This window comes from Oncorhynchus mykiss, chromosome 24, assembly GCF_013265735.2.
Source record: "Oncorhynchus mykiss isolate Arlee chromosome 24, USDA_OmykA_1.1, whole genome shotgun sequence".
NCBI lineage: Eukaryota > Metazoa > Chordata > Actinopteri > Salmoniformes > Salmonidae > Oncorhynchus > Oncorhynchus mykiss.
Genome location: NC_048588.1, coordinates 24713920 through 24740981, shown reverse-complemented (window position 1 = coordinate 24740981; position 27062 = coordinate 24713920). Strand labels below are relative to the sequence as shown.

Genomic DNA, 27062 nt, shown 5'->3' with positions numbered 1-27062 from the left:
TCTCTCGCTCTCTCTCCTCTCTCACTCTCTCTCTCCTCTCTCTCTCTCTCTCAATCTCTCAATCTTTCTCTCGCTCTCAATCTCTCTCTCTCTCTCAATCTCTCGCTCGCTCTCAATCTCTCTCTCTCTCTCTCTCGCTCTCAATCTCTCTCTCGCTCTCTCTCTCAATCTCTCTCCCCCGCTCTCTCTCTCAATCTCTCCCCCCGCTCTCTCTCTCAATCTCTCTCTCTCTCAATCTCTCCCTCTCAATCTCTCTCTCTCTCAATCTCTCTCCCCCCGCTCTCTCTCTCTCTCTCTCTCTCTCTCTCTTCTCTCTCTCTCTCTCTCTCTCTCTCTCTCTCTGTCTCTCAATCTCTCTCCCCCGCTCTCTCTCTCTCTCTCAATCTCTCTCTCTCTCTCTCTCTCTCTCTCTCTCTCTCTCTCTCTCTCTCAATCTTTCTCTCAAGCTCTCAATCTCTCTCTCTCTCAAGCTCTCTCAAGCTCTCAATCTCTCTCTCTCTCAATCTCTCTCTCTCTCGCTCTCTCTCAATCTCTCTCGCTCTCGCTCTCTCTCTCTCTCTCGCTTTAGAGTAAACATTACACTCACAAAAGTTCCAAAAGAATAAAGACATTTTTCAAATGTCATGTTATGTCTATATACGGTGTTGTAATGATGTGCAAGTAGTACAAAAGGGAAAATACATAAACATAAATATAGGTTGAAATCAAATTGTATTGTATTTGTCACATACACATGGTTAGAAGATGTTAATGTGAGTGTATGGCATAGGCAAGATGCAGTAGATGCTATAGAGTACAGTATGAGGTGAGTAATGTAGGGTGTGTAAACATTAAAAAGTGGCATTGTTTACATTTTTCCATTATTAAAGTGGCTGGAGTTGAGTCAGTATGTTGGCAGCAGCACCTCAGTGTTAGTGATGGCTGTTTAACAGTCTGATGGCCTTGAGATAGAAGCTGACCTCGCCTTCTGGATGATAGCGGGGTGAACAGGCAGTGTGTCGGGTGGTTGTTGTCTGTGATGATCTTTTTGGCCTTCCTGTGACATCAGGGTGGTGTCGGTGTCCTGGAGGTCAGGTAGTTTGCCCCTGGTGATGCGTTGTGCAGACCTCACTACCCTCTGGAGAGCCTTACGGTTGTGGGCAAAGCAGTTGCCGTACCAGGCGGTGATACAGCCCAACAGGATGCTCTCGATTGTGCATCTGTAAAAGTTGTAGTGTTTTTGGTGACAAGCCGAATTTCTTCAGCCTCCTGAGGTTGACGAGGCGCTGCTGCGCCTTCTCCACCACGCTGTCTGTGTGGGTGGACCAATTCAGTTTGTCCGTGATGTGTACACCGAGGAACTTAAACCTTCCAAGGAACTTAAAACTAACTTAACCTTCTCCACTACTGTCCCATCGATGTGGATAGGGGGCTGCTCCCTCTGCTGTTTCCTGAAGTCCATGATCATCTCCTTTGTTTTGTTGACATTGAGTGTGAGGTTATTTTCCTGACACCACAGTCCGAGGGCCCTCACCTCCTCCCTGTTGGCCGTCTCGTCGTTGTTGGTAATCAAGCCTACCAGGTAATCAAGCCTACTGTAGTGTCGTCTACAAACTTGATGATTGAGTTGGAGTTGTGCATGGCCACGCAGTCATGGGTGAACAGCGAGTACAGGAGAGGGCTGAGAACGCACCCTTGTGGGGCCCCAGTGTTGAGGATCAGCTGGGTGTAGATGTTGTTTCCTACCCTCACCACCTGGGGGCGGCGCGTCAGGAAGTCCAGGACCAAGTTGCACAGGGCGGGGTCGAGACCCAGGGTCTTGAGCTTAATGATGAGTTTGGAGGGTACTATGGTGTTAAGTGCTGAGCTGTAGTCGATGAACAGCATTCTTACATAGGTATTCCTCTTGTCCAGATGGGTTAGGGCAGTGTGCAGTGGGATTGCGATTGTGTCGTCTGTGGACTTATTGGGGCGGTAAGCAAATTGGAGTGGGTCTAGGGTGTCAGGTAGGGTGGAGGTGATATGGTCCTTGACTAGTCTCTCAAAGCACTTCATGGTGACGGAAGTGAGTGCTATGGGGCGGTAGTCATTTAGCTCAGTTACCTTAGCTTTCTTTGGAACAGGAACAATGGTGGCCCTCTTGAAGCATGTGGTAACAGCAGACTGGGATAAGGATTGATTGATGTCCGTAAACACAGCCAGCTGGTCTGCGCATGCTCTGAGGATGCGTCTGGGGATGCCGTCTGGGCCTGCAGCCTTGCGAGGGTTAACTCGTTGAAATGTTTTACTCACGTTGGCTGCAGTGAAGGAGAGCCCACAGGTTTTGGTAGCGGGCCGTGTCAGTGGTACTGTATTGTCCTCAAAGTGTGCAAAGAAGTTGTTTAATTTGTTTGGGAGCAAGACATCGTGGTCCGCGACGTGGCTGGTCTGGGGATGCCGTCTGGGCCGGGGATGCCGTCTGGGCCTGCAGCCTTGCGAGGGTTAACTCGTTTAAATGTTTTACTCGCGTTGGCTGCAGTGAAGCAGAGCCCACAGGTTTTGGTAGCGGGCCGTGTCAGTGGCACTGTATTGTCCTCAAAGTGAGCAAAGAAGTTGTTTAATTTGTTTGGGAGCAAGACATCGTGGTCCGCGACGTGGCTGGTTTATCTTTTGTAGTCCGTGATTGACTGTAGAATGCTGCGAATGCTGCCATCAATCCACGGTTTCTAGTTGGGGAATGTTTTAATAGACGCTGTGGGTACAACATCACCGATGCACTTGCTAATAAACTCGCTCACCGAATCAGCGTATTCATCAATGTTGTTGTTCGACGCTATGCGGAACATATCCCAGTCCACATGATCGGGTCTGTGTGATCTGAGGTAAATATGTCTATCTAATATGGTCATATATTTGGCATATATTTTGCAGCTCAGTTTCCACCTGGTTTTGTGGTCAGTGTGCCCATAGCCTGTCTTCTCTTGAGAGCCAGGTCTGCCTTAGGCGGCCTTTCTCAGTAGCAAGTCTATGCTCACTGAGTCTGTACAAACAATAAAAAAAATAACAGTTAATATTACACCCACACAACTTTCAGAGGAACAGAGACATTTCAAATGTCCAAGATTTCCTTAATTTTGGGTCAGTCATAGTGGTCAGGTATTCTGCCACTGTGTACTCTCTGTTTAGGGCCAAATAGCATTATAGTTTGCTCAGTTTTTTTGTAAATTCTTTCCAGTGTGTCAAGTAATTATCTTTTTGTTTCTCATGATTTGGTTTGGTCTAATTGTGTTGCTGTCCTGGACCTCTAATTGGTGCGTCGAATTCTAAAAATCAAAAGAAATCAGCCAAGACCTCAGAAAAAAAATTGTAGACCTCCACAAGTCTGGTTTATCCTTGGGAGCAATTTCCAAATGCCTGAAGGTACCACGTTCATCTGTACAAACAATAGTATGCAAGTATATACACCATAGGACCACGCAGCCGTCATACCGCTCAGGAAGGAGACGCGTTCTGTCTCCTAGAGATGAATGTTCTTTGGTGCTAAAAGTGCAAATCAATCCCAGAACAACAGCAAATGATCTTGTGACGATGCTGGAGGAAACCGCTACAAAAGTATCTATAACCACATTAAAACGAGTTCTATATTGACATAACCTGAAAGGCTGCTCAGCAAGGAAGAAGCCACTGCTCCAAAACCGCCATAAAAAAGCCAGACTACGGTTTACAACTGCACATGGGGACAAAGATCGTACTTTTTGGAGAAATGTCCTCTGGTCTGATGAAACAAAAATATGACTGTTTGGCCATAATGACCATCGTTACGTTTGGAGGAAAAAGGGGGAGGCTTGCAAGCGAAGAACACCATCCCAACCGTGAAGCACGGGGGTGGCAGCATCATGTTGTGAGGGTGCTTTGCTGCAGGAGGCACTTCACAAAATAGATGGCTTCATGAGGATGGAAAATTATGTGGATATATTGAAGCAACATCTCAAGACATCAGTCAGGAAGTTAAAGCTTGGTCGCAAATGGGTCTTCCAAATGGACATTGACCCCAAGCATACTTCCAAGTTGTGGCAAAATGGCTTAAGGACAACAAAGTCAAGGTATTGGAGTGGCCATCACAAAGCCCTGACCTCAATCCCATAGAAAGTGTGTGGGCAGAACTGAAAAAGCGTGTGCGAGCAAGGAGGCCTACAAACCTGACTCAGTTACACCAGCTCTGTCAGGGGGGATGGGCCAGAATTCACCCAACATATTGTGGAAAGGTTGTGGAAGGCTACCCGAAACGTTTGACCCAAGTTAAACAATTTAAAGGCGATGCTACCAAATACTAATTGAGTGTATGTAAACTTCTGACCCACTGGGAATGTGATGAAAGAAATAAAATTTGAAATAAATAATTCTCTCTACTATAATTCTGACATTTCACATTCTTAATTAAAATAAAGTGGTGATCCTAACTGACCTAAGAAAGGGAATTTTTACTAGGATTAAATGTCAGGAATTGTGAAAAACTGAGTTTAAATGTACTTGGCTAAGGTGTATGTAAACTTCCGACTTCAACTGTAAATTGATAATTTCATTATTAATTTCTAGCCAGATGTAAAATTTTCCTGTTTTGACTAATTTAATAGGTCTGTTCAATACCAAATTAGCATATCCCCTGAGTACCTTCCCTGTTTCACACCTGGTAGTTTGGTGGATGGGACTGCCAGCTCTCTGTAAACTGGAGGACAACCGTGTCCTTTATAGCATGTTTCTTATAGGATGACAATTTCTGTATTTCAAATGTTTTTGATAAAGTCTGGGTTCCTGCTCTTTAGACCAAAGGCAGATCTTTCTCTCTCTCTCTCGCTCTCTCGCTTTCCCCCTTCTCTCTCTCTCGCTTTCCCCCTTCTCTCTCTCTCTCTCTCTCAATCTCCCCTCTCTCTCTCTGTGGTAATGGTTACTGAGTGATATCATGTCTCAGCAGAGTAGGATAGATATAATACAGATCAGTAAAGGCTATGTAGTGTCACACAGTAAGAAAACTTACTGGAATGCTGCAACCACACTGCAAATGTTTGGTGTGCGTGTGTACACACACTTGGCCTCCAGCCAACTGAACAGAGACTTTTCCACCATGGACGTCTCCTGGAACTCCTGGGGGGGAGAGACACACACACACCCTCTGTGTGGTCTCTAAGCTTGGCTGTGCTTGTTAAAGGCCCCTGCTGTCTAAGCCTCTTTAGTTCACTACGTAAACAGGACAACAAACACTCCCCCCGTGCCTATCACCGTTATGGGGAGCGTGTGTGTGCACATACAGTGGGAGATCAAGTATTTGATACACTGCCGATTTTGCAGGTTTCCCTACTTACAAAGCATGTAGAGGTCTGTAATTTTTATCATAGGTACACTTCAACTGTGAGAGACAGAATCTAAAACAAAAATCCAGAAAATCACATTGTATGATTTTTAAGTAATTCATTTGCATTTTATTGCATGACATAAGTATTTGATACATCAGAAAAGCAGAACTTAATATTTGGTACAGAAACCTTTGTTTGCAATTACAGAGATCATATGTTTCCTGTAGTTCTTGACCAGGTTTGCACACACTGCAGCAGGGATTTTGGCCCACTCCTCCATACAGACCTTCTCCAGATCCTTCAGGTTTCGGGACTGTCGCTGGGCAATACGGACTTTCAGCTCCCTCCAAAGATTTTCTATTGGGTTCAGGTCTGGAGACTGGCTAGGCCACTCCAGGACCTTGAGATGCTTCTTACAGAGCCACTCCTTAGTTGCCCTGGCTGTGTGTTTTGGGTTGTTGTCATGCTGGAAGACCCAGCCACGACCCATCTTCAATGCTCTTACTGAGGGAAGAAGGCTGTTGGCCAAGATCTCGCGATACATGGCCCCATCCATCCTCCCCTCAATACGGTGCAGTCGTCCTGTCCTCTTTGCAGAAAAGCATCCCTAAAGAATGATGTTTTCACCTCCATGCTTCACGGTTGGGATGGTGTTCTTGGGGTTGTACTCATCCTTCTTCTTCCTCCAAACACGGCGAGTGGAGTTTAGACCAAAAAGCTCTATTTTTGTCTCATCAGACTACATGACCTTCTCCCATTCCTCCTCTGGATCATCCAGATGGCCATTGGCAAACTTCAGACGGGCCTGGACATGCGCTGGCTTGAGCAGGGGGACCTTACGTGTGCTGCAGGATTTTAATCCATGACGGTGTAGTGTGTTACTAATGGTTTTCTTTGAGACTGTGGTCCCATCTCTCGTCAGGTCATTGACCAGGTCCTGCCGTGTAGTTCTGGGCTGATCCCTCACCTTCCTCATGATCATTGATACCCCACGAGGTGAGATCTTGCATGGAGCCCCAGACCGAGGGTGATTGACCGTCATCTTGAACTTCTTCCATTTTCTAATAATTGCGCCAACAGTTGTTGCCTTCTCACCAAGCTGCTTGCCTATTGTCCTGTAGCCCATCCCAGCCTTGTGCAGGTCTACAATTTTATCCCTGATGTCCTTACACAGCTCTCTGGTCTTGGCCATTGTGGAGAGGTTGGAGTCTGTTTGGTTGAGTGTGTGGACAGGTGTCTTTTATACAGGTAACGAGTTCAAACAGGTGCAGTTAATACAGGTAATGAGTGGAGAACAGGAGGGCTTCTTAAAGAAAAACTAACAGGTCTGTGAGAGCCGGAATTCTTACTGGTTGGTAGCTGATCAAATACTTATGTCATGCAATAAAATGCAAATTAATTACTTAAAAATCATACAATGTGATTTTCTTAATTTTTGTTTTAGATTCACAGTTGAAGTGTACCTATGATAAAAATTACAGACCTTTACATGCTTTGGAGTAGGAAAACCTGCAAAATCGGCAGTGTATCAAATACTTGATCTCCCCACTGTATACTGTACCAGTATGAGTATGTTCTATGTCGATAGGGGACTCACTGCAGGGTGTGTGTCTAGTTAGGCAAGGCATTAACGTGTGTGTGTGTGTGTGTCAGGTTTGACTCGGAGCAGAACCTGTCCCAGGAAGAGGTCCAGAGAGAGAAGAATCTTAGAGAGAAGCTGAGCAGAGAGAAGGACATGCTGACTGGAGAAATGTTCAGCCTGCGACAGCAACTGGAGGTACTGTACAAACACCAACACTACTGGCCTACCACATCTGTGTGTGTGTGTGTGTGTGTGTGTGTGTGTGTGTGTGTGTGTGTGTGTGTGTGTGTGTGTGTGTGTGTGTGTGTGTGTGTGTGTGTGTGTGTGTGTGTGTGTGTGTGTGTGTGTGTGTGTGTGTGTGTGTGTGCCAAAAATGGGTTCAAATAGTATTTGTAATCTTTCAAGTACTTTGAGTGTTTGAGTCTTCCCGAAGTGTCAGTAGGCTGGGGTTGGCCTTTCCATTGGCTCCATGGCAAACTCAATCAAGCACAGCTATTTGAATGAAAACAAATAATTTTGGAATATGTGTGTATCCCCCTATAGGACCTGGAGATGTGTGTCTTAGGGTGTTTTCACATATAGACCTCTTTTAAAATAACCCATCTCAGTCCTCTTTAAAGTCAACTCCGGGGTAAAATAACTCAGTTCCCTTGTGTTATCGGACAACTTGATACCAACTTAACTTTTGGAAGCTAATCTTTGTTAACAGATGAGACCTAATAATTGTAATCAGAAGATACTAATAACACGTAAATATTATTGGTAACAGAATACATAGCAGAATAATAACTGCAGATTAAATAATGCTATAATTGAAAATTGTACACCCCATGTAGGCTACTTTGAGAGCTACTTTGAAACCCCCAATCAATAAACAGCTGATGAAGATCTCTTAGCCTATAGATCACATATTGCAAACAAATAATCTGACCTTAAAACTACACACATATTTTTGAATTTGTGAGGGTTTATGCCAGGGGAAATGGTGTTACAGTAGTCTAGTGTGAGGGTTTATGCCAGGGGAAACGGTGTTGCAGTAATCTAGTGTGAGGGTTTATGCCAGGGGAAACGGTGTTGCAGTAGTCTAGTGTGAGGGTTTATGCCAGGGGAAATGGTGTTGCAGTAATCTAGTGTGAGGGTTTATGCCAGGGGAAACGGTGTTGCAGTAGTCTAGTGTGAGGGTTTATGCCAGGGGAAACGGTGTTGCAGTAATCTAGTGTGAGGGTTTATGCCAGGGGAAATGGTGTTGCAGTAATCTAGTGTGAGGGTTTATGCCAGGGGAAACGGTGTTGCAGTAGTCTAGTGTGAGGGTTTATGCCAGGGGAAACGGTGTTGCAGTAATCTAGTGTGACGGTTTATGACAGGGGAAACGGTGTTGCAGTAATCTAGTGTGAGGGTTTATGCCAGGGGAAACGGTGTTGCAGTAATCTAGTGTGAGGGTTTATGCCAGTGGAAATGGTGTTGCAGTAGTCTAGTGTGAGGGTTTATGCCAGGGGAAACGGTGTTGCAGTAGTCTAGTGTGAGGGTTTATGCCAGGGGAAATGGTGTTGCAGTAATCTAGTGTGAGGGTTTATGCCAGGGGAAACGGTGTTGCAGTAGTCTAGTGTGAGGGTTTATGCCAGGGGAAACGGTGTTTCAGTAATCTAGTGTGACGGTTTATGACAGGGGAAACGGTGTTGCAGTAATCTAGTGTGAGGGTTTATGCCAGGGGAAACGGTGTTGCAGTAATCTAGTGTGAGGGTTTATGCCAGGGGAAACGGTGTTGCAGTAATCTAGTGTGAGGGTTTATGCCAGGGGAAACGGTGTTGCAGTAATCTAGTGTGAGGGTTTATGCCAGGGGAAACGGTGTTGCAGTAATCTAGTGTGAGGGTTTATGACAGGGGAAACGGTGTTGCAGTAATCTAGTGTGAGGGTTTATGCCAGGGGAAACGGTGTTGCAGTAATCTAGTGTGAGGGTTTATGCCAGGGGAAACGGTGTTGCAGTAGTCTAGTGTGAGGGTTTATGCCAGGGGAAACGGTGTTGCAGTAGTCTAGTGTGAGGGTTTATGCCAGGGGAAATGGTGTTACAGTATTCTAGTGTGAGGGTTTATGCCAGGGGAAACGGTGTTACAGTAGTCTAGTGTGAGGGTTTATGCCAGGGGAAACGGTGTTGCAGTAGTCTAGTGTGAGGGTTTATGCCAGGGGAAACGGTGTTGCAGTAGTCTAGTGTGAGGGTTTATGCCAGTGGAAATGGTGTTACAGTAGTCTAGTGTGAGGGTGTATGCCAGGGGAAACGGTGTTGCAGTAGTCTAGTGTGAGGGTGTATGCCAGGGGAAACGGTGTTGCAGTAGTCTAGTGTGAGGGTTTATGCCAGGGGAAACAGTGTTACAGTATTCAATTGTGAGGGTTTATGCCAGGGGAAATGGTGTTACAGTATTCTAGTGTGAGGGTTTATGCCAGGGGAAACGGTGTTACAGTAGTCTAGTGTGAGGGTTTATGCCAGGGGAAACGGTGTTGCAGTAGTCTAGTGTGAGGGTTTATGCCAGTGGAAATGGTGTTGCAGTAATCTAGTGTGAGGGTTTATGACAGGGGAAATGGTGTTGCAGTAGTCTAGTGTGAGGGTTTATGCCAGGGGAAACGGTGTTGCAGTAGTCTAGTGTGAGGGTTTATGCCAGGGGAAATGGTGTTGCAGTAGTCTAGTGTGAGGGTTTATGCCAGGGGAAATGGTGTTGCAGTAGTCTAGTGTGAGGGTTTATGCCAGGGGAAATGGTGTTGCAGTAATCTAGTGTGAGGGTTTATGCCAGGGGAAACGGTGTTGCAGTAATCTAGTGTGAGGGTTTATGCCAGGGGAAACGGTGTTGCAGTAGTCTAGTGTGAGGGTTTATGCCAGGGGAAACGGTGTTGCAGTAGTCTAGTGTGAGGGTTTATGCCAGGGGAAACGGTGTTGCAGTAGTCTAGTGTGAGGGTTTATGCCAGGGGAAACGGTGTTACAGTAGTCTAGTGTGAGGGTTTATGCCAGGGGAAATGGTGTTGCAGTAGTCTAGTGTGAGGGTTTATGCCAGGGGAAACGGTGTTGCAGTAGTCTAGTGTGTGGCGTGGGAATAACGACAAGCGAACCTGGGGACCTTTGGGTTCACCATGCCCTACAACCGGAACCGGACCTCTCCAGATGATATGTTGGCTTCAGGAGTTCTTTTGAGGGGTCTGAGTTCCTTTGAAGTGTTCACACTGCACATAAAATTAAGTGAACCGCACCGACTTCACAATAATTGTGTGAAAACACCCGTAATGTGTATCTCCTCTCTCCCTATAGGACAAGGACCTGGAGATGTGTGTTTTAATGTGTATCTCCTCTCTCCCTATAGGACAAGGACCTGGAGATGTGTGTTTTAATGTGTATCTCCTCTCTCCCTATAGGACAAGGACCTGGAGATGTGTGTTTTAATGTGTATCTCCTCTCTCCCTATAGGGCAAGGACCTGGAGATGTGTGTTTTAATGTGTATCTCCTCTCTCCCTATAGGACAAGGACCTGGAGATGTGTGTTTTAATGTGTGTCTCTTCTCTCCCTATAGGACAAGGACCTGGAGATGTGTGTTTTAATGTGTATCTCCTCTCTCCCTATAGGACAAGGACCTGGAGATGTGTGTTTTAATGTGTGTCTCCTCTCTCCCTATAGGACAAGGACCTGGAGATGTGTGTTTTAATGTGTATCTCCTCTCTCCCTATAGGACAAGGACCTGGAGATGTGTGTTTTAATGTGTATCTCCTCTCTCCCTATAGGACAAGGACCTGGATATGTGTGTTTTAATGTGTGTCTCCTTTCTCCCTATAGGGCAAGGACCTGGAGATGTGTCTTTTAATGTGTATCTCCTCTCTCCCTATAGGACAAGGACCTGGAGATGTGTATTTTAATGTGTATCTCCTCTCTCCCTATAGGACAAGGACCTGGAGATGTGTGTTTTAATGTGTGTCTCCTCTCTCCCTATAGGACAAGGACCTGGAGATGTGTGTTTTAATGTGTATCTCCTCTCTCCCTATAGGACAAGGACCTGGATATGTGTGTTTTAATGTGTGTCTCCTTTCTCCCTATAGGGCAAGGACCTGGAGATGTGTATTTTAATGTGTATCTCCTCTCTCCCTATAGGACAAGGACCTGGAGATGTGTGTTTTAATGTGTGTCTCCTCTCTCCCTATAGGACAAGGACCTGGAGATGTGTGTTTTAATGTGTGTCTCCTCTCTCCCTATAGGACAAGGACCTGGATATGTGTGTTTTAATGTGTGTCTCCTCTCTCCCTATAGGACAAGGACCTGGAGATGTGTGTTTTAATGTGTGTCTCCTCTCTCCCTATAGGACAAGGACCTGGATATGTGTGTTTTAATGTGTGTCTCCTCTCTCCCTATAGGACAAGGACCTGGAGATGTGTGTTTTAATGTGTGTCTCCTCTCTCTCTATAGGACAAGGACCTGGAGATGTGTGTTTTAATTTCTGTCTCCTCTCTCCCTATAGGGCAAGGACCTGGAGATGTGTGTTTTAATGTGTATCTCCTCTCTCCCTATAGGGCAAGGACCTGGAGATGTGTGTTTTAATGTGTACAGTATCTCCTCTCTCCCTATAGGACAAGGACCTGGAGATGTGTGTTTTAATGTGTATCTCCTCTCTCCCTATACGACAAGGACCTGGAGATGTGTGTTTTAATGTGTATCTCCTCTCTCCCTATAGGACAAGGACCTGGAGATGTGTGTTTTAATGTGTATCTCCTCTCTCCCTATAGGGCAAGGACCTGGAGATGTGTGTTTTAATGTGTACAGTATCTCCTCTCTCCCTATAGGGCAAGGACCTGGATATGTGTTTTAATGTGTGTCTCCTCTCTCCCTATACGACAAGGACCTGGAAGATGTGTGTTTTAATGTGTATCTCCTCTCTCCCTATAGGACAAGGACCTGGAGATGTGTGTTTTAATGTGTATCTCCTCTCTCCCTATAGGGCAAGGACCTGGAGATGTGTGCACAGAACGTGAAGTTAGAACAGCTGGAGGCGGAGCTGCTGGACCTGTCGTCCCAGGAGACCAAGGACGAGGCATCACTGTCCAAGGTGAAGAAGACGATGCGTGACCTGGAGGCCAAGGTCAAAGACCAGGAAGAGGAGCTGGATGAACAGGCCGGAACTATACAGATGCTGGAGCAGGTATAGAGTTAGAGACACACACAGAGACACGCGCTTGTATATACACATGCAGACGTGCGCACACAGAGACTCACACTTGAACGCAGATGTGCGTGCGCGCACACATACATACACACACACTCCATTGAGGATGACACTCATACTCTGTCTTTGTGTTGTGCAGGCTAAGCTGCGTCTGGAGATGGAGACAGAGAGACTGCGCCAGACACACTCCAAGGAGATTGAGAGTAAAGACGAGGAGGTGGAGGAGATCAGACAGTCCTGCAGTAAGAAGGTACAGCACACACCGGAAACTTTACATTACTCTAAAGGCAAATGATTAGTTGTGACAATGTGTGACTATAATAGCCACAAATAGCTGGTTTCGTCTCCAAAGCACAAACATAGACGATGAATCAGTTTTATTATGTAAACATGTCTCTTTCAGTTGGATCACATTATAGTGTGTTCCTGTGTTTTCAGCTGAAGCAGATAGAAGTCCAGCTGGAGGAGGAGTTTAATGACAAACAGAAGGTCCTACGTGAGAGGAGAGAACTGGAGACCAAGCTGCTGTCTGCTCAGGACCAGGTACTGTCAGACACCCCACTACCAGTCCACCTTGGACAGTCTTTACCCAGACTAGTTATATGTCCAGTGGCTGTCAACCCTCCTACTGGATAGTTACAGATTATGCAGGCTTTTGTTGGTACTGTGATTAGTGTGTGGTGTAATATGTTGAGCTGGTCGTAATCTGGTTGTGTTGCTGCTGTCCCCAGGTGATCCCCAGAGACGTGGAGACAGAGAAGAGGCTGAGGAAGGATCTGAAGCGCACCAAGGCCCTGCTGGCCGACGCCCAGATCATGCTGGACCACATGAAGAACAACGCCCCCAGCAAGAGAGAGATCGCCCAGCTCAAAAACCAGGTAGGTTGTACCCCTAGCACACTTGTCCAGTTCCTACACCTGCGTGACACACCACAGAGATACTGGGAAAGTCCAGAAACATCAGAATAAAATTTCTATAGAATTTGGACCTCTCTCTCCCTCTGTCTCAGCTGGAGGAGTCAGAGTTCACCTGTGCGGCAGCAGTGAAGGCCCGTAAGTCTATGGAGGTGGAGATTGAGGACTTGCATGTGCAGATGGACGACATCTCCAAAGCCAAACAGGCTGTGAGTACAGTACACCATTCCTTCCTACCTCTAATCTATTCCATACACCATGACCTCTAACCTATTCAATAATACATGACCTCTAACCTATTCCATACACCATGATCTCTAACCTATTCAATAATACATGACCTCTAACCTATTCCATACACCATGACCTCTAACCTATTCCATACACCATGACCTCTAACCTATTCCATACACCATGACCTCTAACCTATTCCATACATCATGACCTCTAACCTATTCCATACATTATGACCTCTAACCTATTCCATACACCATGACCTCTAACCTATTCCATACACCATGACCTCTAACCTATTCCATACATCATGACCTCTAACCTATTCCATACATCATGACCTCTAACCTATTCCATACACCATGACCTCTAACCTATTCCATACATCATGACCTCTAACCTAGGGCAGTGCTTTTACTCGCCACCATCTGTGAAAGCATTTAGAATGGCAGGTGTGCTCCTAAGGACAGCAAGTGGGAGGGTTTTCAGAGGTTGAATGAAATGTATTCCGAGTGTGCAAGGTGTTGGGGGGAGGGGTGAGGAGAAGGGGGTGATGGGGTGCTATGGGATTATTTAAGATACTCTTTGAAGAGGTAGGGTTTCAGATGTTTTCGGAAGATGGGCAGGGACTCTTCTGTCCTAAGCTAGTTCCACCATTGGGGTGCCAGGACAGAGAAGAGCTTGGACTGGGCTGAGCGGGAGCTGCCCTCCCATAGGGGTGGGAGGGCCAAGAGACCAGAGGTGCCAGAACAGAGTACTCGGGTTGGGGTGTAGGGTTTGAGCATAACCTGAAGGTGGGGAGAGGTAGTTCCTCTTGCTGCTCCGTAGGCAAGTACCCTGGTCTAGTAGTGGATGCAAGCTTAGACTGGAAGCCAGTGGAGTGTGCTGAAGAGCAGGTGACATGGAAGAACTTGGGAAGGTTGAACAACGGGCGGGCTGCAGCCTTCTGGATAAGTTGCAGGGGTTTGATGGCACAAGTGGGGAGCCCAGCCAACAGTGAGTTGTAGTAGTCCAGACGGGAGAGGACAAGTGCCTGGATTAGGACCTGCACCTCTTCATGTTTTAGGTAGAGTCGTACTCTACGGATGTTGAGTCACTGCTGTGATATTTGCAGAGAACGACAGGGTGTTGTCCAGGGTCACGCCAAGGTCCTTTGCACTCTGGGAGGGGGACACCGTGGAGCTGTCAACCGTAATGGAAAGGTCTTTTAGCAGGCAGGCCTTCCCTGGGTGTCAGAAGGGGGGAAAGAGAAAAGGTAGTTGAGTGTCATCTACATAGCAATGATAAGCGAGACCATGTGAGTATATGACGGAGATGAGTGACATTGGGCCCGATACCAACGTATGCCTTTCCTATGCACACCTTTCTTACACACTTCTCACATCTTCCTACACACCTTTTTCAACAAAGACGCCGGTGTGCTCCTAAGGACACTAGGACAATACCTTTAGATCTGGAGCTCTGCCAAAGTCATCAATTAGATGGACAAGGCAGCTCTAAAGGACAAAGAAACACTTGAGTAGAAGACAAAATGTCAACACATTTCAAGAACTCTATCACCGTGAACTACCTTTTAATCAGGACAACACCATCTGTGTGGGCTCTAAGGGGAGTCATGGCAACAACCCAACAGCCATCTCTGTTTCCTCTCTTTCTTCTTTTCTCCTTTTCTTACCTCTCCTCTTTTCTCCTTCTCTTACCTCTCTACTTCTCTTTTCTCCTTCTCTTACCTCTCTTTTCTCCTTCTCTTACCTCTCCTTCTCTTACCTCTCTTTCTCTTTTCTCCTTCTCTTACCTCATTCTCTTACCACTCTCTCTTTTCTCCTTCTCTTACCTCTCTCCTTCTCTTACCTCTCTCCTTCTCTTACCTCTCTCCTCTTTTCTCCTTCTCTACCTCTCTTTCTCTTTTCTCCTTCTCTTACCTCTCTCCTCTTTTCTCCTTCTCTACCTCTCTCCTCTTTTCTCCTTCTCTACCTCTCTTTCTCTTTTCTCCTTCTCTTACCTCTCTCCTCTTTTCTCCTTCTCTACCTCTCTCCTCTTTTCTCCTTCTCTTACCTCTCTCCTCTTTTCTCCTTCTCTACCTCTCTCCTCTTTTCTCCTTCTCTACCTATCCTCTTTTCTCCTTCTCTTACCTCTCTCCTCTTTTCTCCTTCTCTACCTCTCCTCTTTTCTCCTTCTCTACCTCTCATCTTTTCTCCTTCTCTACCTCTCTCCTCTTTGCTCCTTCTCTTACCTCTCTCCTCTTTTCTGCTTCTCTACCTCTCTCCTCTTTTCTCCTTCTCTACCTCTCTCCTTAATTTTTTTATCCTTCTTTTACCTCTCCTCTTTTCTCCTTCTCTTACCTCTCCTCTTTTCTCCTTCTCTTACCTCTCCTCTTTTCTCCTTCTCTTACCTCTCCTCTTTTCTCCTTCTCTTACCTCTCTCCTTTCCCCTGAGTTTTCTCTCTCTCTCTCTCTCTCTCTCTCTCCTCATCCTCACCTTTCTCTTGATGTGACATCCACCTCTCTCGGCGGTGAGACTGGCATTATGATGGAATGTTTCCGTGAACATTTCTAATTTGAACAAGACGTATCACCTTGAAATGCATTACAGTTTAATACAGCTGCCATTGGGTGAATATTGTCTCGGCAGCGAGAGGGAATGGTAATTGAGTTCACACCGCAGCAGGTCAGGAACAATAGAAACTGGGTGAGGTGGATGGAGAAATGGATGTATAGATGTTTCATCAGTCTAAATGGACATTTTCTTAACATGATTGTCAATGGTTTATTTTATTATTTTAATTGTGGCATTGAAGTACAGAAGGAACAAACAAGTCTATATTGGGGTTGATGTTTACTTAACCTGCGCTTTTTGGGGGGGAAATTAGGGCATTTATTTGGTTTAACATAGGAAACAAACATTGAATGGGTATCTCCTTATTAAAATAGCAACCATGTCATTAAAACCAGTATGAAATCTTGCAATTCCTTTCCAAGGAATTCTGTTGGTTCTATTTTGGTGAAATTCATCAGATGTGGTCCATTATCCATTCCCCCAGTCTGTTTTTCCCTCTATGTGAATAAGATGGATGTCACTGTGCCAGCGTGCTTTACAAGTCCTCTCATCTCTCAGCTATGTACTAATGGATTCATTATCCTTTTCTGATATCCACATTTTTCATCATTTATTAATCATCCTGTCTCCAGCCCCTCTCATCTCCCTGCTGCCCCCCTCTGCATTGTTGAAGTAATTATAGAAATGGGATTACGCCTCTGACGTTTCCACAGAAGTCCGTTAGGAACACCCTGCTAGCATTAGGCATTAGTCGCTAACCTTTACCATTCGGCCATCAGATTTACCACCAATGCTCCTTATAGGACACATCACTGCACTCTATACTTACGCTGAGAGGAAGGCAACCAACGCTTTAGTTTCTAGACTATCATTTTGCAAATGTACGTTGAAAACATTTTGGGGTGATGTGATGGATCATTGGGGACCATTCAATGTGTCCTTTCTTTTGTTGTTCAGTGAAATCATCCCATGTGAAGAGTCAACTCATTTAATTAAAGTTCAATTTGTAACAAAAAAAAGGTTTTTACATTCTATTGGAAGGGTTTAATCGTTTATGGCTACTTTCAAGGTAAAATGTTTATGTTTCTGTCTCCATATGATATGGTAAATATATTTATAAAACCCTCTTTTTAAAAAAAATGAATGGCCTAGGAACAGTGGGTTAACTGCCTTGTTCAGGGGCAGAACAACAGCTTTTTACCTTGTCAGCTCAGGGATTCGATCTTGCGACCTTTCTGTTACTAGTCCAACGCTCTAACCACAAGGCTACCTGCCACCTCACTAGGCTACCTACCGCCTCTTAGGCCTCACTCCCCCCTATCTGAGATATCTACTGTTGCCCTCATCATCCACATACAACAAGCACACACATCCCTGGGTCGCTCGTCTTTTCAGTTCGCTGCAGCTGGAACGAGCTGCAACAAACACTCAAACTGGACAGTTTTATCTCAATCTCTTCATTCAAAGACTCAATCATGGACACTCCTACTGACAGTTGTGGCTGCTTCATGTGATGTATTGTTGTCTCTACCTTCTTGCCCTTTGGCTGTTGTCTGTTCCCAATAATGTTTGTACCATGTTGTGTTGCTACCATGTTGTTATGTTGTGTTGCGACTAGAGGTCGGCCGATTAATCGGAATCGGATTAATTAGGGCCGATTTCAAGTTTTCATAACAATTGGAAATCGGTATTTTTGGACACAGATTTCCATTTCCATTTTTTAGATTTATTTTATATAGCTTCATTTAACTAGGCAAGTCAGTTAAGAACACATTCTCATTTTCAATAGGACTAGGAACGGTGGGTTAACTTCCTTGTTCAGGGGCAGAACGACAGATTTTCACCTTGTTAGCTCAGGGGATTCAATCTTGCAACCGTACGGTTAACTTGTCCAACGCTCTAACCATTGCACTCCACGAGTAGCCTGCCTGTTACGCGAATGCAGTAGAAGACAATGTAAATGGCTAGCTAGCATTAAACTTATCTTATAAAAAACAATCAATCATAATCACTAGTTATAACTACTAATCCAGTTTAGCAGGCAATATTAACCAGATGAAATTGTGTCTTTTCTCTTGCGTTCATTGCACGCAGAGTCAGGGTATATGCAATAGTTTGGGCTGCCTGGCTCATTGCGAACTAATTTGCCAGAATTTTACGTAATTATGACATAACATTGAAGGTTGTGCAATGTAACAAGAATATTTAGACTTAGGGATGCCACCCGTTAGATAAAATACCGAACGGTTCCATATTTCACTAAAATAATAAACGTTTTGTTTTCGAAATTATAGTTTCCGGATTCGACCATATTAATGACCTAAGGCTCGTATTTCTGTGTGTTATTATGTTATAATTAAGTCTGATTTGATAGAGCAGTCTGACTGAGCAGCAGCAGGCCCGTAATCATTCATTCAAACAGTACTTTCGTGCATTTTTCCAGCAACTCTTCACAAGCACAGCACTGTTTATGACTTCAAGCCTATCAGCCTAATGGCTGGTGTAACCAATGTGAAATGGCTGGCTAGTTAGCTGGGTGTGCGCTAATACCGTTTCAAATCTCACTCGCTTTTAGATTTGGAGTAGTTATTCCCCTTACACTGCAAGGGCCGCGGCTTTTGTGGAGCGATGGGTAACGATGCTTCGAGTGTGGCTGTTGTCGATGTGTTCCTGGTTCGAGCCCAGGTAGGGGCGAGGAAAGGGACGGAAGCTACTGTTACACTGGCAATACTATAGTGCCTATAAGGACATCCAATAGTCAAAGGTATATGAAATACAAATGGTACAGAGAGAAATATTCCTATAAATACTATATTAACTACAACCTAAAACCTCTTACCTTGGAATATTGAAGTCTCATGTTAAAAGGAACCACCAACTTTCATATGTTCTCATGTTCTGATTAAGGAACTTAAACGTTAGCTTTTGTACATGGCACACATTTTTACATGGCACACATTTTTACATGGCACATATTGCATATTGGCACATATTACTTTCTTCTCCAACACTTTGTTTTTGCATTATTTAAACCAAATTGAACATGTTTCATTATTTATTTGAGACTAAATTTATTTTATTGATGTATTATATTAAGTTAAAATAAGTGTTAATTCACTATTGTTGTAATTGCCATTAGTACAAATAAATAAATAAAAATCGGCTGATATAATCGGTATCGGTTTTTGGTCCTCCAATAATCGGTATCGGCGTTGAACATATCGGCTGTGTTGTCATGTGTTGCTGCCATGCTATGTTGTCTTAGGTAACTCTTTATGTAGTGTTGTCTCTCTTGTAGTGATGTTTGGTTTGTCCTATATTTATATATTTTTAATTTTTAATTTTTAATCCCAGACCCCATCCCCACAGGAGGCGTTTTGCCTTTTGGTAGGCCGTCATTGTAAATAAGAATTTGTTCTTAACTGATTTGCCTACTTAAATAATGGTTAAATAAAATTAAAATAAATACAAATAATTGGCTAGGTTGATAATGACTGGGAAAAGACAGTATGTGATCCTGTGTTTGTATTAGTATGTATTAGGGATCCCCATTATTTCCTACCAAGGCAGCAGCTACTCTTCCTGGGGTCCAAACACATTGAAGCACTTACAGTACATAACATATAAAACAAAAGATAAAACAGTACATCATCTAACATTATTACTACATATATACAATACAAGATGTTTAATAGCACCATACAACAATCTCACAATGTGTGCGTATGAATGTGTCTGTACCTTTGTGTGTGTCTCTTCACAGTGCCTGTTGTTCCATAAGGTGTATTTTTAAGGTACATGTTTTTTAAATCTGATTCTACTGCTGCATCAGTTACCTGATGTGGAATAGAGTTCCATGTAGTCATGGCTCTATGTAGTACTGTGTGCCTCCCATAGTCTGTTCTGGACTTGGGGACTGTGAAGAGACCTCTGGTGGCATGTCTTGTGGGGTATGGTTGGGTGTCCATTCAGCTTGTCAACACCCCTTACAAAAACAAGTAGTGATGAAGTCAATCTCTCTTCCACTTTGAGCCATGATAGATTGACATGCATGTCATTAATGTTAGCTCTCTGTGTACGTTTAAGGGCAAGCCGTGCTGTCCTGTTCTGAGCCAACTGCAATATTCCTAAGTCCCTCTTTGTGGCACCTGACCACACGACTGAACAGTAGTCCAGGTGCGACAAAACCAGGGCCTGTAGGACCTGTCTTGATAGTGTTGTTAAAAAGGCAGAGCAGTGCTTTATTATGGACAGACCTCTCCACATCTTAGCTACTGTTGTATCAGTATGTTTTGACCATGACAGTTTACAATCAAGGGTTACTCCAAGCAGTTTAGTCACCTCAACTTGCTTAATTTCCACATTATTCATTGCGAGATGTAGTTGAGGTTTAGGGTTTAAGTGAATGATTTGTCAGTGCTTTTAGCTTTGGAAATATGTAGGACTAACTTATTCCTTGCTACCCATTCCGAATCTTGCTGCAGCTCTTTTAAGTGTTGCAGGCTTTTCAGTTGCTGTAGACAAGTACATTATTATAGTGTATTATAGTGTCTAGTTTGAGAAACAGACGCCTCACAAGTCCTCAACTGGCAGCTTCATTAAATAGTACTCGCAAAACACCAGTCCCAACGTCAACAGTGAAGAGGCAACTCCGGGATGCTGGCCTTCAAGGCAGAGCTCCTCTGTCCAGTGTCTGTGTTCTTTTGCCCATCTTAATCTTTTATTTTTATTGGCCAGTCTTAGATATGGCTTTTTCTTTGCAACTCTGCCTAGAAGGCCAGCATCCCGGAGTCGCCTCTTCACTGTTGACGTTGAGACTGGTGTTGTGCTTCTTTTATCAGGATAACAGTTTTCAGCTGTGCTAACATAATTGCAAAAGGTTTTTCTAATGATCAATTAGCCTTTTAAAATTATAAACTTGGATTAGCTAACACAATGTGCCATTGGAACACAGGAGTGATGGTTGCTGATAATGGGCCTCTGTACGCCTATGTAGATATTCCATTAAAAATCTGCCGTTTCCAGCTGCAATAGTCATTTACAACGTTAACAATGTCTACACTGTTTTTCTGATCAATTTGATGTTGTTTTAATGGACAAAAAAATGGGCTTTTCTTTCAAAAACAAGGAGATTTCTAAGTGACCCCAAACTTTTGAACGGTAGTGTACACAGACACACTGTCTTTACTCAATGTCTGTTCCCTCTCTGTCTCTCTGTCTCTGTGTCTCTCTGTCTCTGTGTGTCTCTCTCTCTCTCTGTCTCTCTCTCTCTCTGTGTGTGTCTCTCTCTCTGTGTCTCTCTCCGTGTCTCTCTCTCTCTTTGTCTCTCTCTCTCTTTCTGTCTGTCTGTCTCTCTCTCTCTGTCTCTCTCTCTGTCTGTCTGTGTCTCTCTCTCTGTGTCTCTCTCTCTCTCTCTCTGTGTGTCTCTCTCAGCTGGAAGAGCAGTTGAGCAGGCTGCTGAGGGAGAAGAATGATCTTCAGTCTCGTATGGAGGAGGACCAGGAGGATATGAACGAGCTCATGAAGAAGCACAAGTCAGCTGTCGTCCAGGTAACACACACAATGCAAGGGTCATTCTGCATTATTTCAATGGTGTAAATAGTATTTGGCATCAGCTTAGTGCTCTCCATTAGTGTTAATGTAACTGTGTAGAGAAGTTTGCTATCAAGTGGAGATGAAAAGTGAGCTCTGTCTGGCTGACACTGATGGAAATATGAGTGATCTGCTTCTACTAGCTGCAAATGAATGTATCCCGTCTAAAGTGAGACAGCTGTTCCCCTGGGCTCACTATGCGGAGCGCTTCATGTAGCAGAAAAAAAGCACTAATCTCTAATATTTCATTTCACACAGGTCACATTGAAATGCGGTGTGTTGATGTCTCCCCTCCCTACTCTTGCTTTTAAAAATATGTCGCTGTGACATGGTCCCATCAACATGTTTGTTTATGGTTGTTTATCAATCTGTTTTCTAGCTGTGTAGACCAAATGGGGAGGAATATAATATGCTGTACTGTGCTACTTAAAGTAAACATGATGCAATACACTGTAGAGATCAGACTGACCAGTAGCTTGTTTGTGTGTGTGTGTAGTCAACCCAGAACCTAGCCCAGATCTCTGACCTACAAGCCCAGCTGGAGGAGGCCCTCAAGGAGAAGCAGGATGTCCAGGAGAAGGTACAGTTCACTAGGACACAGCTGGGAGGGTATAGGGATAGACAGTGCTATCCTAATGCATCACTTTGTCTGCACTTAGAACAACATAATGGGACTCATTGAGCAGGACTAGCTAGCTGACATAAGTCATCTGCCTCATGGAATTTAAAGTCCTCAACCCTGTTAGGGAAGATTCAGAATTGGTTGGTAACATATGTAAGATGTTTTATATTTATCAATGTGTGTAAGTTAATTCTCATCAGAATGGTATTTTGTATAATACTGTGGGCAGGGTTGCAGTATCTGTTCTATGTCAAGACTAAGTTGCATGGCCGCTGAGAGGGGAGAGGTCAAAGTGTCATCATGTGTAAGCATATCTTTTGCTCCACTGTGTGTGTGCCAGTTCACTCCCTAGTTTTCCCATCGGAGATGGCAGTGTCTGGAATCATTCTCCTCTCCGTGAGCTTGTCCAGGATTGGTTGTATTTTGAGTTGGTTGTATCTAAATGACAATTTGATATATGCCTGTTGTAATGGAGGATTGGTTTATGGTTTGGGAAAGGAGACAAAGCTGAACGATGAGTTATGTCTATGCTGTCTGACTATGTGGGTCTTTGCTATTAAAGGAACTCAGTTGCATTTGTAAGGGGGCTCTCAGAGAATTCACTGAGAGACACTGAATTTATCTGAGAGTCACAGGGTTGTGATAGAGCTCATATAATTAAAGATGGACTTTTATAACTAACTCTGACTTGTGTGTGTGGTTTGCTCCCATGATTTGGTAAATAGAGGAAATTTCCACGACAACCCCTATCTCCTCTCTTTGCATGGTAGTCCTTACAAATGATTGACATGGGATAATCAATATGTCTTATTAGAGATGTGTCTATCAGAATAACCAAAATTGTCGACTGAATTGTCGACTGTTTGGCAGTTGAAGATAGAGAACGTCTGTCGGACTGTTGTCTGTCACGGTGCCCAGTGGCAATGCTGTGGCATTTGGCTTTAGTAGTCCCCAGCTTTAACATACGCACCCTTCAGTCGTAGTGATTTCATTGTGGAACAGTGTTGTGTGGTCACAGTCTGTGTGCCTTTTCTTATCAAATCAAGGTGACCCTGCAGGGGATCAAACCTGTAATACCTTTACCTCTCTCTGTCTGTTGCCCCATAATCCGACCCAGACACGGGACATTTGTGTTGTAGCGTGACACTCACATTGTGGCGCTCCAGTCTGGTGATAACCATCAGAGACCCTGGCCTCGGAACAATTATCCCCACTGTTGCTGAGAGGGGGGGGGGGGGGGTCGTCTATCATCAACATCAGGCTATGAGGGCAGTGTCCGAATCCCCCTTTCACTCTCTCTCTCTCTAGTCAGTCATTATGGCAGGGAAGCTGTCATCTTATTGAACGAACACAATGCTCCCAGGGGCTCCCTCATACAGGAGCTTGTAAAGGACAGTTTCTTTCAATTCACATCGAAATACAAGAATATTAAGAATAAATATATAGTCAGTATGTTTTAAAACGGTAATATTTTCTTTCCTTGAAGGTTACTTTAGGCCTATTTTAAGACTTGAGTTGGACTGGAGGGCATAAGTCTAGTTGTTAGTTTAGCTACATTGGTTTCAGATTAAACAAAAAGTCCTCGTCTGACCTCTGTACGTCCCAAAGTCAATATGCAGGAAATTATTATTCCTAACAAATAGTTTCTCTGCTTTGAAACAGCGGAGCAACTTTTAGAAATAATTAAAAGCAATTCAGTCGGGGGCACGTATCTACGCTTTGAGTAATAGATACAGTGGGGCAAAAAAGTATTTAGTCAGCCACCAATTGGCTGAAGTTCTCCCACTTAAAAAGATGAGAGAGGCCTGTAATTTTCATCATAGGTACACTTCAACTATGACAGACAAAATGAGGGGAAAAATCCAGAAAATTACATTGTAGGATGTTTTATGAATTTATTTGCAAATTATGGTGGAAAATAAGTATTTGGTCACCTACAAACAAGCAAGATTTCTGGCTCTCACAGACCTCCTCTGTCCTCCACTCGTTACCTGTATTAATGGCACCTGTTTGAACTTGTTATCAGTATAAAAGACACCTGTCCATAACCTCAAACAGTCACACTCCAAACTCCACTATGGCCAAGACCAAGGAGCTGTCAAAGGACACCAGAAACAAAATTGTAGACCTGCACCAGGCTGGGAAGACTGAATCTGCAATAGGTAAGCAGCTTGGTTTGAAGAAATCAACTGTGGGAGCAATTATTAGGAAATGGAAGACATACAAGACCATTTGATAATCTCCCTCGATCTCACCCCGTGGGGTCATAATGATCACAAGAACGGTGAGCAAAAATCCCAGAACCACACGGGGGGACCTAGTGAATGACCTGCAGAGAGCTGGGACCAAAGTAACAAAGCCTATCATATGTAACACACTATGCCGCCAGGGACTCAAATCCTGCAGTGCCAGACGTGTCCCCCAGCTTAAGCCAGTACATGTCCAGGCCTGTCTGAAGTTTGCTAGAGAGCATTTGGATGATCCAGAAGAAGATTGGGAGAATGTCATACGGTCAGATGAAACCAAAATATAACTTTTTGGTAAAAACTCAACTGGTTGTGTTTGGAGGACAAAGAATGCTGAGTTGAATCCAAAGAACACCATACCTACTGTGAAGCATGGGGGTGGAAACATCATGCTTTGGGGCTGTTTTTCTGCAAAGGGACCAGGACGACTGATCCGTGTAAAGGAAAGAATGAATGGGGCCATGTATCGTGAGATTTTGAGTGAAAACCTCCTTCCATCAGCAAGGGCTTTGAAGATGAAACGTGGCTGGGTCTTTCAGCAAGACAATGATCCCAAACACACCGCCCAGGCAACGAAGGAGTGGCTTCGTAAGAAGCATTTCAAGGTCCTGGAGTGGCCTAGCCAGTCTCCAGATCTCAACCCCATAGAAAATCTTTGGAGGGAGTTGAAAGTCCGTGTTGCCCAGCAACAGCCCCAAAACATCACTGCTCTATATTAGATATGCATGGAGGAATGGGCCAAAATACCAGCAACAGTGTGTGAAAACCTTGTGAAGACTTACAGAAAACGTTTGACCTCTGTCATTGCCAACAAAGGGTATATAACAAAGTATTGAGATACACTTTTGTTATTGACCAAATACTTATTTTCCACCATAATTTGCAAATAAATTCATTAAATATCCTACAATGACATTTTCTGGAATTTTTTTCTCATTTTGTATGTCATAGTTGAAGTGTACCTATGATGAAAATTACAGGCCTCTCTCATCTTTTTAAGTGGGAGAACTTGCACAATTGGTGGCTGACTAAATACTTTTTTGCCCCACTGTATGTAGTGCATGTAACAAAGTCCGGTGTTTGAATCCCTATCCTGGTCTGAACTATGTTAAAACTCTGAACCACTCAATCGAGAGAGCCCGGGTTACTCCTAAAGAGGAAGGTTGATTTGGATCTGGACCCACTGTAGAGATGTGAAAAGCACCCAGTAGAGATGTGAAATGACAGAGGTGCATGGCTCATAGATTAGCCCTCAGGCCTAAAGCCCTGGTGTGAATAAAGATTAGCCCTCAGGCCTAAAGCCCTGGTGTGAATAAAGAGTAGCCCTCAAGCCTAAGGCCCTGGTGTGAATAAAGAGAGTAGCCCTCAGGCCTAAAGCCCTGGTGTGAATAAAGAGTAGCCCTCAGGCCTAAGGCCCTGGCGTGAATAAAGAGAGTAGCCCTCAGGCCTAAGGCCCTGGTGTGAATAAAGAGTAGCCCTCAGGCCTAAGGCCCTGGTGTGAATAAAGAGAGTAGCCCTCAGGCCTAAGGCCCTGGTGTGAATAAAGAGAGTAGCCCTCAGGCCTAAGGCCCTGGTGTGAATAAAGAGAGTAGCCCTCAGGCCTAAAGCCCTGGTGTGAATAAAGAGAGTAGCCCTCAGGCCTAAGGCCCTGGTGTGTGTACCTCGGGCAGTTGTTGTTGCCATCCTGTACCTGTCCCGCAGGTGTGGTGTTTGGATGTACCGATCCTGGGCAGGGGTTGTTACACGAGGTCTGCCACTGTGAGGACGATCAGCTGTCCGTCCTGTCTCCCTGTAGCGCTGTTTTGGGTGTCTTACAGTACGGACATTGCAATGTATTGCCCTGGTCACATCTGCAGTCCTCAGGCCTCCTTGCAGCATGCCTATGGCACGTTCACACAGATGAGCAGGGACCCTGGGCATCTTTCTTTTGGTGTTTTTCAGAGTCAGTAGAAAGGCCTCTTTAGTGTCCTAAGTTTTCATAACTGTGACCTTAATTGCCTACCGTCTGTAAGCTGTTAGTGTCTTAACGACCGTTCCACTGGTGCATATTCATTAATTGTTTATGGTTCATTGAACAAGCATGGGAAACAGTCGTTTACGGTCGAAGGAATGAGCGTTACACCGAGGCCTGTACTCTGGAGAGAGTTCGATTTGGAGGTGGAGGGTCCGTCATGGTCTGTGGCGGTGTGTCACAGCATCATCGGACTGAGCTTGTTGTCATTGCAGGCAATCTCAACGCTGTGTGTTACAGGGAAGACATCCTCCTCCCTCATGTGGTACCCATCCTGCAGGCTCATCCTGACATGACCCTCCAGCATGACAATGCCACCAGCCATACTGCTGTTCTGTGCGTGATTTCCTGTAAGACAGGAATGTCAGTGTTCTGCCATGGCCAGCGAAGAGCCCGGATCTCAATCACATTGCTCATTCTGGGGCCTGTTGGATCGGAGGGTGAGGGTTAGGGCCATTCCCTCCAAAAATGTCAGGAAACTTGCAGGTGCCTTGGTGGAAGAGTGGGGTAACATCTCACAGCAAGAACTGGCAAATCTGGTGCAGTCCATGAGGAGGTGATGCACTGCAGTACTTAATGCAGCTAGTGGCCACACCAGATACTGACTGTTACTTTTGATTTTGACCCCCCTTTGTTCAAGGACACATTATTCAATTTCTGTTTGTCACATATCTGTGGAACTTGTTCAGGTCTCAGTTGTTGAGTCTTATGTTCATACAAATATTTACACCTGTTAAGTTTGCTGAAAATAAAAGCAGTTGACTTGGTAGAGGACATTTCTTTTTTTGCTGAGTTAACATAATATA

The 27062-nt window shown here is 44.5% G+C and overlaps 1 protein-coding gene across 20 annotated transcripts in view; it reads left to right on the top strand.

The window, feature by feature from the left end:
• LOC110503378 (unconventional myosin-XVIIIa) overlaps positions 1-27062 on the top strand; it is a 172253-nt gene that overhangs the window by 122082 nt on the left and 23109 nt on the right. For all 20 annotated transcript variants that reach the window (XM_036961666.1, XM_036961665.1, XM_036961664.1 and 17 more), the window contains 8 exons: positions 6963-7086; positions 11857-12057; positions 12221-12331; positions 12520-12624; positions 12813-12959; positions 13091-13204; positions 21219-21335; positions 21874-21957. In XM_036961666.1, the coding sequence (XP_036817561.1) occupies positions 6963-7086; positions 11857-12057; positions 12221-12331; positions 12520-12624; positions 12813-12959; positions 13091-13204; positions 21219-21335; positions 21874-21957 (1003 nt within the window). The remainder of the gene's footprint in view (positions 1-6962; positions 7087-11856; positions 12058-12220; positions 12332-12519; positions 12625-12812; positions 12960-13090; positions 13205-21218; positions 21336-21873; positions 21958-27062) is intronic.